This window comes from Nannospalax galili, unplaced genomic scaffold, assembly GCF_000622305.1.
Source record: "Nannospalax galili isolate Female #2095 unplaced genomic scaffold, S.galili_v1.0 scaffold54, whole genome shotgun sequence".
In the NCBI taxonomy this organism is placed as follows: domain Eukaryota; kingdom Metazoa; phylum Chordata; class Mammalia; order Rodentia; family Spalacidae; genus Nannospalax; species Nannospalax galili.
In genome coordinates this window covers 13,532,709-13,545,081 of record NW_008341028.1, presented here as the reverse complement: position 1 = coordinate 13,545,081, position 12,373 = coordinate 13,532,709, and the positions used below count along the sequence as shown (strand labels likewise).

The 12,373-nt window shown below is 36.2% G+C and overlaps 1 protein-coding gene across 10 annotated transcripts in view; it reads right to left on the bottom strand.

Moving 5' to 3' along the window:
* Neo1 (neogenin 1) overlaps positions 1-12,373 on the bottom strand; it is a 205,589-nt gene that overhangs the window by 136,980 nt on the left and 56,236 nt on the right. For all 10 annotated transcript variants that reach the window (XM_029565066.1, XM_029565070.1, XM_008836447.3 and 7 more), the window contains exon 2: positions 3,780-4,097. In XM_029565066.1, coding sequence (XP_029420926.1) covers positions 3,780-4,097 — 318 coding nt within the window. The remainder of the gene's footprint in view (positions 1-3,779; positions 4,098-12,373) is intronic.

The following is a 12,373-nucleotide window of genomic DNA, read 5'->3' as shown; positions in this document are numbered from 1 at the left end:
AAATGGCAGTATTGTATTAATTTATTCGTTTTGATAAATGCATATGATTATGTAGGAAAATATCCTTGTTTTCAGGAAATATACATTTATACATTTAAGTAGATGTAACAGTTAACACGTCTGTCACTTATTTTAATGTTTCAGGAAAAAAAATGTACAAAAGTAGATGTGGTAAAATGTTAACTGGGAGATCTGGAAGATATATGAAGACATCTCAAGATCCATGAGATTTCTTGGTTCTAGCCTCGCAACTACTGTCTACACTTGAAATTGCTTCAAAATAAAATGTTAGCCAAAAGCTGTGGTCCTAAATATGCGACAGCTGCCACAGCACAGGCACAGAGCACTAACTGGCCTCTGGAGCAGCATCTTAACTCCTTCTTTCATGGCTACATGAGGTCGGAGAACTATCTGACCTCTGAGCCTCAGTTCCTCCAACAGCTAAAGGAAAACTAATAGGTCTCATACAGTTGTTAAACATATTTAACCTAAGCAATTCATATGGTACATTGCCTGGTATATAACTACCATTATTAACAATATCTTAAAAGTAATTAATGTGATCAGAACACATCAAAGTGTTTCCTAAAGACTAGGAAGTAAATGGTGAATACTAACTCTATTTTCCACTTCAAGCAGGGGTAGCTACTTGTGTGTCTAGACTCTTGATTTCCTACCTCTCTTTCTCCCTGAAGTTCTTTTTGTTAATTTTATTTATTTATTATTTTTATTTTATGTGTATGAGTGTATTGCCTGCATGTATGTGAGTGCACCCATGCCGTGCAATGCTGTGGAGGTCAGAAGAGGGCTTCGGATTCCCCTGGAACTGGAGTTAAGGACGGTTCGTAGCCGCCATGTGGGTGCTAGGAATCGAACCTGGGTCCTCTGCAAGAGCAGTCAGTGCTCTTACTGCTGAGCCGTCTCTCCAGCTCCTCAAGATGGTTTATAAAGGAAAGAAATAGATGAAATTCTCCAACATATACTTGGAAGAAACTAGAAAATCAGGGAAAAGAGACTAACAAAGATAAATAAACAATCTAATGAAGTTGGGGGGGGGTCTTAACAAATCAAATGAAGAAATGGCTATTTTTTAAAAAAAATAAATAAAAAATACTCCCTCCTGAGGGTTCATGAAAATGAGTAATTTTTAAAAAGCCCATAACAATAAATGGGGAATTGGCAGGCAAGAAATTTCAGTTTCTTAAGAGGGAAAGCAGATGGAGGAACTAGTAAGTAACATATCAAGGCAGAGAATTTCTTCCTGTGTTCCTGCTGCCTCTGGAGAACTGGAGAAAAAGAGTGGGAGTAAGACATGGAGTTGGCAAGAAGAGATCGACAGTATCTGTATTTAGACCACCCCGTTCCCTAATCTTCAAGCACAAACACAGACAGCCAGATTGCTCTCCAGGCAAGACCACAGAAATTTCTGTTATGGAGAAATGAGATAGCCCAGAGAAAAGCAGCCTCATGTTTAATTCTACAACATACCTAATAATGCTCCTTCAGAAACTTCCCTGCTTTCTAGACTTGGCTAAAATCAGTTCTTACTGTTTACAACCAAAAGGATCTATGAGTTTTTCAGAATGGTAAATACAATGGTATCTTTTAAAAACAGTTTATTGAGAAATAATTTATATGCTAGGACATTTCCAACTGACGTACATAATAAAATATGAAGAGATCATATACCAAGAGTATGGAACCATCTCTATAACCTTATTCCACAACCCTTTTATCATTCCTAAAAGAAGCTACTCATTGCATCCCCTGTACTCCTTATTTCCCACTCACTGCCAGATATTTAGCCTTAGAAAACCAATTGATCTACCTACTGTTTCTAGACTTTTGTCTATTCTGGGCACTTTGCATAGATGATCTTATACAGTGGATGGTCATTTATGACTGGCTTCTTTAACTTAGCAGAGTATTTTTATAGTTCATCCGTGTAATATTATACTATGACTTCATTCCATTTTATTGCTGAGCAATATTCCACTATATAAACATTCCATATTTTGATTATCTACTCCTTATCTGATGGACATTTAGGTTATTTCCACCTTTTGGCTTTTATGAATAATGCTGCTATTGAATAGTAGTCACATGCAAACTGTTGTGTGGATATATGTTCTCGACTCTCTGAGAAGAACTGTTGGGTCATATGATAGCTCTGGCTAACAATTTAAGGAAATGTCAAACTGGTATCTTTTTAAATTACACATATATAAACAAAAGATCGCCCTTTAACTGGCAGTGTAACTGACCAGAAAAAGGTCAGAAAATGGAGAATAAGTGAAAGGGAACACAATACTCAAAATCGTCAATGGAAAGAATGGTGAGGGTGGGGGTAGTAGTGAAATGAAAAGAATGAGCCTAGAGAAGTGGGTGCAAGCTGATAAGAATAAAGGGGTCTCTTCTGAAGGAGTTAAAGCTATTAATTTGACAGTGTTACTGGAGAACCAGTGAACCACTGAATGGCGAAGAATATTGCTCTGATCCCTGTGGGGATTAGACTTGATGGACAGCACAATGAGGTGGCAGACAAGAAGCTACAGGTTATGGTAAGGAAAGCCAGGGTCATCTCAGGGAGAAAGTGCATCAAATTAAAGGCAGACTTCACTACACTTAGTGATGAAGCACAGTGAACAACAGAAAGGAAGTTATGAATCAGAGGTCAGATAAGAGATATTTAGAACATAAATGGATAAGCAGAAGCCTGGCCTAGATGACACTGTAGAAGAAGTCATTATACCAACTCTGTCATCACACATACTGTAGAAAGCATAGTGGAGGAACAGAGAGAAGTCAAGTAGGTGGGTGGAAAGGAGGGAGAGAGGAAGGAAGAAAAGAAGAGAAAAAATACCCTACAACACCCTACAGAGTCAGTGGATGCCCCCGCACTTTTATTTATTCATCCTCAATCTGTGATTATGGAATGATTACAGTGGCATTAGGTCATACCCAAATTCAATTCTGAGTACTTCACTCCAAAGACAAAAAAGGCCCTCATCCTCTGAGAGAATGAAGAAATACATTCTGGAATAAGCATGAAATGAGAAACTCCATAGTGGGAAAGAGGTAGGAGATGATTATCACTGTCAGATTCCATTCTCAGATTCTAGCATTTACCAGGGTAAGTGTAAACACAGGCCTTAGAGAAAATACCATTTTTACAACATGGCCTGTCACAAAAACAACACCATCTTGGTACTCAAGTAAAGACACACTGTCTAGAGAATGCTACTGTCTACTATAAAGCAGGCATACATTATTTAGGAAACACACCTTACTCCTCTAGATCCTTAATTTCTCTTACATTTGCCATCTTTAAATAAAGGTCCTCTGGAAAAGAGTTAATATTCCTCTCTTTACAACTTTGTGCTTTCTGTCTATAGTCACACTATAGATTTCTAAATAGTGTTCATTCCTTGGTTAAGGCATAATAAACCAGGATCTGGCTTTGCTGGTTTTGCTGGCTTTGATTAAAAGCTATCAAACTGACTCATTTTCCAATATAACTCCCTCTTCCATTTCCAATTCAAAAGAAAGGAAAAACTGATGAGCAGTTCTGACTTTAAGCCCTCAGACAAGTAGAAGAGTATTGTTTATTCTGTATAGCCCCAAGCAAACTCTAGTGTAGTCCCATACACCTGAGTATATGTGTACATGAATATATGTGACTTATTACCAATTAAAGGAAAACTACAGGATACTGCCTTTATTTAAACTTAACCCTTATAAAAACTGAAACTTCAAGCAAATCGCTTAACAAACCTTACCTGCTATTGTGAGCTTGGCTGTTCTGCTGACAATAGTTCCAAGGCTATCAACAGTGGCTACACACTGATAGTAACCTTCATCAGGTTTATTGTGTTTGGAATGCACCACATTGCTGATAAATAAAGATCCATCTGGGAGAAGCTGGCGGCGATCGTCTGATACTAAGTTTAAAAAGGTTCCATCTTTTTTCCATTCAATTTTTGGAGACAACTCAGAATATGCTGAACAGTTTAATATAACAGAAGAGCCTCTAGTTGATAGCGTATCCACTGGCTCCACCAGAAAATAAAATGGAGTGAATGTTCGGACACTGGCTCCTACAAAATAAAGAAAAAGAACAAAGCTAAGTAAAACCTTCTGTTATTTCTTGAAGACTATGTAACATGTTAAAAAAATATTCTTAGATGGTTCTGAGTATGCTACACTATGAATGTCTTGTTCATAAATAAAAATAACTTCCTACGAATAGCTGATAATAAAATTTTACCCAAAAGCCCAACAATGGTATTTGTAAATATTTTAAATTACTGCATTCAAAGTTAAGTTTTCTACAGAACATAAAGGAAGCAGAAAACTGAAAAAGTTCACTGTTAATAAAATATCTTTTTATAGTTATTAGCTACTTCATATTTCTTTCATAAAATCAATATACATACATTTTGTACATTTTCTTATAGATTATTCATATTGTTGACTCAAAAGTAATCTTTGAAAAGAAAAGTAATCTTTGGTCATAGCTACTAAATATCTCTTTTCGCATCTGACTTATAATTTCTGTTAATAAGAAGGAAATATGGAGGCTGGAGAGATGGTTCAGTGGTTAAGAGCACTGGCTGCTCTTGCAGAGGACCTGGGTTCAGTTCCCAGCATCAACATGGAGGCTAACAACCACCTGCAACTCCAGTTCCAGGGATCCGATACTGTCTTCTGGCCTCCATGGGCATTTCACACCTGGGTACACTTAAACACATGGAGGCAAAACACTCATGCACATTAAATAAAAATAAATAAACCAAAAAAATTTTAAATAAAGAAATATGACTCAGTGGGTAAAATACTTGCTGCTCAAGCAGGAGGACCCAAGTTCAGATCCTCAGCATCCACAAAAAAAGCCAAACAGTACAAAGCACACCAGGCAGTTCTCAGGAACTTGCTGGCTAGCCAGTCTAACCAAATCAACAAGCTTCAGAAAAAAAGGTAGAAATCTGGTGTTGACCTCTGGTCTCCACATGTATATACAAAAGTACACCTGCATGTACAATGCACATACAACATATTCATCAAAAAAGTAATGTTTTAAACTACATAAGATTAAATGTTATTTTAAAAGAAGTTTTCTTTATCCAAAGATTATTAAAACTATTTTTTATGTGTATGAGTGTATGGCCTGCATGTGTGTGAGTGCACCCATGTTGTGCAATGCCCAAGGAGGTCAGAAAAAGGCATTAGATTCCCTAGAACTGAAGTTACAGATGGTTGTTAGTCACCATTTGGGTGCTGAGAATTGAACCCTGGGTCCTCTGCAAGAGCAATCAGTGCTCTTAACCTCTGAGCCACGTCTCTAGCCCCTATCAAAACTATTTTAAGCTTTATTTTGTTTTGTTACTTTTATGACTTTATTTTCTATACTCAATCTTCATCAAGAACTCACTTTTGATGTAAAGAGCACAGGAAGGCTGAGTTTAATATTTCTAAGTCTTTGGCTGGCACTTTGAACATATGAAGAAAAATTAGAAGAAAAACATTTACTATAAACTTCAGGATCTTAGCCAGGCAAAACTTTCCAACTTAAAGCTTCACCATTTATTCAAAAGATCTACTGTCCAGTTCATGTGTAAACAACTCAAGATGTAATCAGGCTTCTTCAGGGAAGTCTAGTTCAAATGATGACATTAAGACTGTTTATACAAATGTGGGTACATACCGTGTTATTTATATTTTACTTACATTATGAATTTAAGTATAACACTAATCCTATATTATAAAAGGAGTGACTGGTTCTAAATAAATATGAGACACATGGGGGGGTCACCTTTCAATTGTTTAATGAAAGGTTTCCAAGCACTTAGAAACCTAGGCAAATTCTAAGTCATTCACTCTTCCCCCAAACACCACAAGGGGGTGTTAGAAAAGAGTTCCTGGTCTCCTTGCTGAATTGATGACTGAAATGTCAAGTCTTAAAATCTTTGGAATTGAGCTTAGTGATTTTTGAAAAATAATTATAAATTTTACTTATTACTACTAAAATGTCTACTGCATTAGCTTACTGGAGCTATAGTAAAAGTAAAGCAGAATATAAGCAAAATGAAGGTACAAAAATGATAGCTAAACTTTCTTGTTCCTTTTATCTCCCTATGTATTACATCTTTATTATACAACCTGAATTTAACATAGGAACTTGAAAAAGACCAATGTATTAGAAAGTTAAAATATATGTTAACTATTTAAAATATCCTATTACATATGTAACAGGAAAACAATTTTAAAAACTATTAACACAAAACTTTTGCCATTTAAAAAAGTACCAAAAGAAGCTAAGCATAATCTCAGCACATGGGAGATGCAGGGAGGAGAATCAGGAGCTCAAGACCATCCTCTGCTGAGGCAAGCTCTGAGCTACATGAGAATCCCAAGCAAAACCAAAAGATGACTATAGCAACTTAAATGCTTTACAGTTTAAATACTGCTTACTTTTGATTTTATTTCACTAAAAAACCCATACTTGCCGGGCATGGTGGCATAAACGTTTAATCCAAGCACTTGGGAGGCAGAGGCAGACATATCTCTGTGAGTTGAAGTCAGCTTGATCTACATAGTAAATCCCAGGCCAGCCAGGACTACATAGTGAGAACCTATCTCAAAAAACAAATCCAACAACAATAATCCTATTTAAGCTCCATGCCCTTCAAGCTCAATTTTCTTTTTTTTTCATTTTAAATTTATTTTTATTTTATGTATATGAGTGTTTTGCCTGCATGTAAGTAAGTGCACCCATACATATAATGCCTGTGGAGGCCAGAGATCTCCTAGCTGGAGTTTGGCACCAAGTGGGTCCTGGGAACTAAACCGAGGTCCTCTACAAGAGCAGCCAGTGCTAACCACTGAACCGTTTCTAGCCCGTTTTTTTTGTTTGTTTGTTTGTTTGTTTGTTTTTTTTTAACAGTCTCACGTAGCCCAGGCTGGCCTTAAACCTTCAGAGGGCGGCCTTGCACTCCTAATTCTGCTTCAGCCTTCCAAGTGCTAGGATTACAAAGATACTTCAGCAATGACATGAAGGTGGCTCAAGCATTAAAAACTATTCTGAACTCAGTATGTAGTTTCCAGCAAATGCTGCTGTTTTGCAAGAAAGTCTTAAATATCTCTGGGAGTTTTCTGAAGTGCCTTGGGTTCCACCTCAAAGCACAGTTTGTGACCTGCTAAAGACCTATTTTTTTCAGTTTTGTTTTGCTTTTTAAAATTCAATCATATTCCCAGTATACTCCTACTGCAATGGATAGTTTCAATCTCTAGATTACATAATTTCTAAAACCAAGTCGACTGATTAAAATATTAATGAGATCATAGTCTCCATTCCAATATTAGTCAATTAGTAATATGTCTCTCTTCCATGCTAAAACTTAGTAATCGATGTTTAGTAAATTCTAATGAATTCATAAAAAAATTATATAGAAGAGCAAAAAAAAAGGCCAAGAAACACCAAAATAATTTTGTAGAACAAATCGACTGATTAAAATATTAATGAGATCATAGTCTCCATTCCAATATTAGTCAATTAGTAATATGTCTCTCTTCCATGCTAAAACTTAGCAATCGATGTTTAGTAAATTCTAATGAATTCATAAAAAAATTATATAGAAGAGCAAAACAAAAGGCCAAGAAACACCAAAATAATTTTGTAGAACAAATGAATGGGCCTCCCTCTATTACTGTCAGTACTTACAAGGCTATGTTAATTAAGGAACCATGGTTCAGAAGCAAGAGGATTTAAAAAGCCACAAACCAGACTTTGAAGCCTGTAAATAGAGATGCATGTATATGAAAACAATATAAAGTAAGGATGACAATTTAACTGGGGGAAAGAATGAACTATTCAATAAATGTTACTAAGACAACTAGCTACATGGGAGAAAAATTAAAGACACACTCATATCATGTTATAATAGTAAGCAACATGGCTCTATGTAATAAATACTGCATTCTCTTCAGTCACCGCACTCATTTATGAGATGCACTGGTTCTGAGATCACCTTCATTTTACAGAGAAAGCAAGCACAGAAACTGAAAACAATTTGTCAAAGGTCATGAGGGTAAGAAAAGAACAAGAATCTGAGATCTGAATCATATAGTATGATGTCACTGAATACATATGTGAAAATTAAATGTAGACCTACAGAAAGTATAATTAGCTGGGCGTGGTGGTGCATGCCTTTAATCCCAGCACTTGGGAGGCAGAGGCAGGCGGATCATTGTGAGTTCAAGGTCAGCCTGATCTACATAGTGAGTTCAGGTCAGCTGGACTACAGGGAGACCCTGTCTCAAAAAGACAAAAAAAAAAAGTATGTAATAAAAATCTTAGAAAAAATTTTAAAGCAAGGATAATTTTGGACTTTAGGTAGCCTTTCAAATAAAAATAGGATACCTCACAGAAAAAGAAAACAGATCAGCTTCATTTTACTGCATTTAAAAATATAACTACACAATTATGGCAGAACACTGAAACAAAGCACACAAGCAATGAACTAGAGATAAATGATTTTATATACAACAGAGAACTAAAAACTTCAAACCAATCAGGGATGGTGGTGCGTGCCTTTAATCCCAGCACTCAGGAGGCAAAGGCAGGCTCTTCAGTCAGTTCCAGGCCAGTTGGTGCTACAGACTCTGTCTCAAGAGACACAGACAGACAGAAGTACATTATATAAGAGTTTCACAATAAAAAAAATTCAGTTTATTGCTCAACAATCATTTGCAGAGGACACAGAATAACTGTTTTAAAGACCTATCAGTTTTCTTTAACATTTTTTCCTTTGGCCCAGCAGAGGGCTTTGAGACTCCTTAGCTGCCTTTGCACAAACCTCTCCTGTACTAGCATTGATTCTCTACCTACTAATAACATTAGTTTACTAAGGCCAGAGTCATTGGACAAATTATTTTGAAATGAGCTTAATGGATCTTGTCTGTTATCTCCTACATTCCCAAGTTTCTGAAGATTTCTCACTTCTTGATAGAGTAGCTCTCACTTCTTGATAGATTATTCCTCACTTTTTGATAGACTATTTCACACCTCTTGATAGAATCCAATCTTATGAAAGGAAAATATCCACAGGGAACTTCTTTCAGTCATTAACTATCATCCCCCTAAATATCAACAAACCTAACTGTATAGCTAATAATGATCATAAATTTTATTGCACCCATAGTAAAACATTAACATGGTATCTGAATATCAGCAGAATTAAAAACTTTCTGTTCTGCTGGAAGAAGTTTAAAGTTCAGCCACATCAGAAATGCAGAGAAAGCATTTTATAAATTTTACAAATGTAAGCATTCTGTATAATTTTCTTCACTACAAGAAAATTATCTCATTATAAACTATGTTGTTAAATGACTTCTTGTTTCTTTACTCCTTGACATTATTTCCAACCAAGCACAACCCATCCAGTTTCCAAACACTTACCTCTCTTGATCCTTTTGTGTTCAGTGTCAACATACAGTTCATACTTTCTTGCTTTAAGTTCTCAATTTTTAATTAAAAAACTAAAAACTGGAAAGTTAAAATAATTTAACATTCAAAGAACACAACTAACTATATTTATGCTATCACCTATGAGCAGATGACATTTAAGAAGTGACAAATTTTCTCAACCATTTAATTGAAACAATGAGTGATTCCAGCTCTGGAGCTTAGCTCTCTGTCCTGTACAGCTAATTCTTCCAAAGACTGAATTTACCTCAAACACATCTTTAATATTTCCTATTCTTCTGGAACTAATTTTCTGGGGAATATATGTAACTAATCATTAATATTATTTAGACAATTTTTCCCAATAAGCCTGTATCTTTAAAAACAAAACTTTACTGTATACAAAGTATACCATAAAACAAGTAACAAAGAAGAATTCTGAAATTCTTGTTCAGGGTCATAATGACCTATAAGAAAATTCTAGCAAAATTAAATTCTATAGGAAAAGTCACTTTGATACACTGTTCTAATTTACAGCACCTACTTTCCCCATCATGCTCCCCAAATTAAAATTATCCAATTTTTAAAATTCAACAATGTTCATAATGGGTGATTTCCTTTTCTTCAATTTTCATTCTTTCTCTTCTCCTTTGCCCCCACCACCCCAGAGAGCAGGAAAACCTATGGGAAAGCAAAAGCCTGGCTTTGAATCTTTGCTCTGCTCCCCTGGTTATTTATATTGCTTTATCCACAATTTCCTCTCCTATCAAACTGAAGTAATTATGCCTTCTTTCAAAGAACTTCTGTAAAGATGATAGGGACCTGTGTAAAGCACCTATCTTACTGCTTGGTAGTTCCTCAACAAATAGTAATTACTCATACTTTGAAATTCTACAGTATCTCCCCCAAAACTGCTAACAATGTAGGACTTTGTCTTTTACCAACTGCATTTTCTAAATTGTCATGCATGAAGTATGGATCCATTTTTGGTTCTGTTTTTAATTCCATGTTGATAACTGTTAGGCATAAAATATATCATATGATCATTTTAAATCTCTACACAGATACACATAAAAATTACACATATTAAGGGTGCCATCTTGCATTTTCTTTTACATCACATATTTGATTCAGCTTAAAGGCAGCCCTTCAAACATCAATTCTTTATGGCAAAACTTTCAAAATCACTTCTTGTAGCTTTTGGCATCACTATCATAGTTAATACAGTTTCTACTACAAGACAGCATCAGAACTTCTGGCTCCTATCTAACAGTACATCAGTAACTGGTCACTGTTTTCCCATACTTCTATCCTTCTCCCTGGCCTCTGGTCATTACCATTCTATACTCAACTTCTTATGGCATCAATTTTTTAGATTATGCACAAGTAAGATCATGCAACACTTGTCTTCCTGTGCCTGGCTTACTTGAAACATAAGGATCCCCAATTCCATCCATCCATATTGTAAATGACAATCACACTGGCCTGTACACATGTCTGAGAACTGTTTTGATTGCTGATTGATGTATGAGCCCGCTGTGGACAGTGCCATCCTTGGGCAAGTGATCCTAGGCTGTGCAAAAAAGCTGAGAGCGAGCCAGACAACAGTATTCTTCCACTGTTTCTGCTTCAGTTCTTGCTTGAGTTCCTGCCCTGACTTCCCTCAATGATGGATTGTGATCTGAAAGTACAAGCCAAATAAACCCTTTCCTTTCCAATCTGTTTTTGGACAGGGTGTTTTATCACAGAAATGGAAAAGCAAACTAGAACAGACAGTATGCTGTTAAATCATTAAAAATAGAACATCAGGGGCTGGAGGGATGGTTCAGCAATTTAAGAGAACTTGCTGCTCTTCTAGAGGACCCAAGTTCAGTTCCCAGCATCTACGTAGTGGCTCACAACTACCTGATAAGTTCCTTTACAGGAGACTAGACCCCCCTCTTCTGGCCTCCACAGACACCAGGCACACAAATATGTAAACACACACATAAAATAAAAATAAGATTGTTTTTAAATCAAATGAGGGCTGGAGGCAGCTCAGAGGTTAAGAGCACAGGATTATAAGAGCACTGCTAGAGCAGAGGAGCAGGGTTTGGTTCCTAGCACCTGCATGACAGCTAACAACTATAACTCCAGTTCTGGGGAATCTAATGGCCTCTTCTGGCCTCTTCAGGCACTACCTAACACAGGTGCACTCACACACATGCAGGGAAAACAATCATGCACATAAAATAGAAAAAATAAAATAATTTTTAAGCAAATGATATGAAGCCTAATTCTAGTCATCTATTCTCAGTCTAATATTTCAACAGATCCTCATTATAGCCGAAATAAAACACAGACCCATTGCTATGGCAAGATCTCTGGTCTCTGCCTCTCTCAAACCTAATCTCACACTATCATTCAATCTCTTGAGCAGTCATGTTCTTTACCATGTCAGAGTCTCTGCACTTACTAGTCCTTCTGTTTGGACACTTTGTTCTGTACTCACTCTTCCATTTCAAACTAGTTTTTTCTTATTCTTCATGATTTGTCCAATTGCCCTTTCTACAGGGTCTTCTCTGATGACTCTGAAGAGGTTCTAATCTATGGTCAATCTGACCTGTTTTCTTCACTGTGATTATCTTTCTGCTTGCTTTTAATTTATTTTTCTTTAAGTTTTAGCTACCCAAATCAGGATTGACTACAAAGGAGAATTAAATTAAAACCTCTGATTTGTTTTTGCTATTTGCATTTGATATTTGATTTATCCTTTAGGTAGAAAAGGTGGCTGGGCCAAGATGGAATTACAAGTATTTTTAGTGGTTATTAGAAGTCATATGTATTATTTCTGACACTAAGTATCCATTGTTTTTTATCTAAGATGAACCCCTCAGTTGTAAAACTTTTATATTCAGAGGACATGAAGTC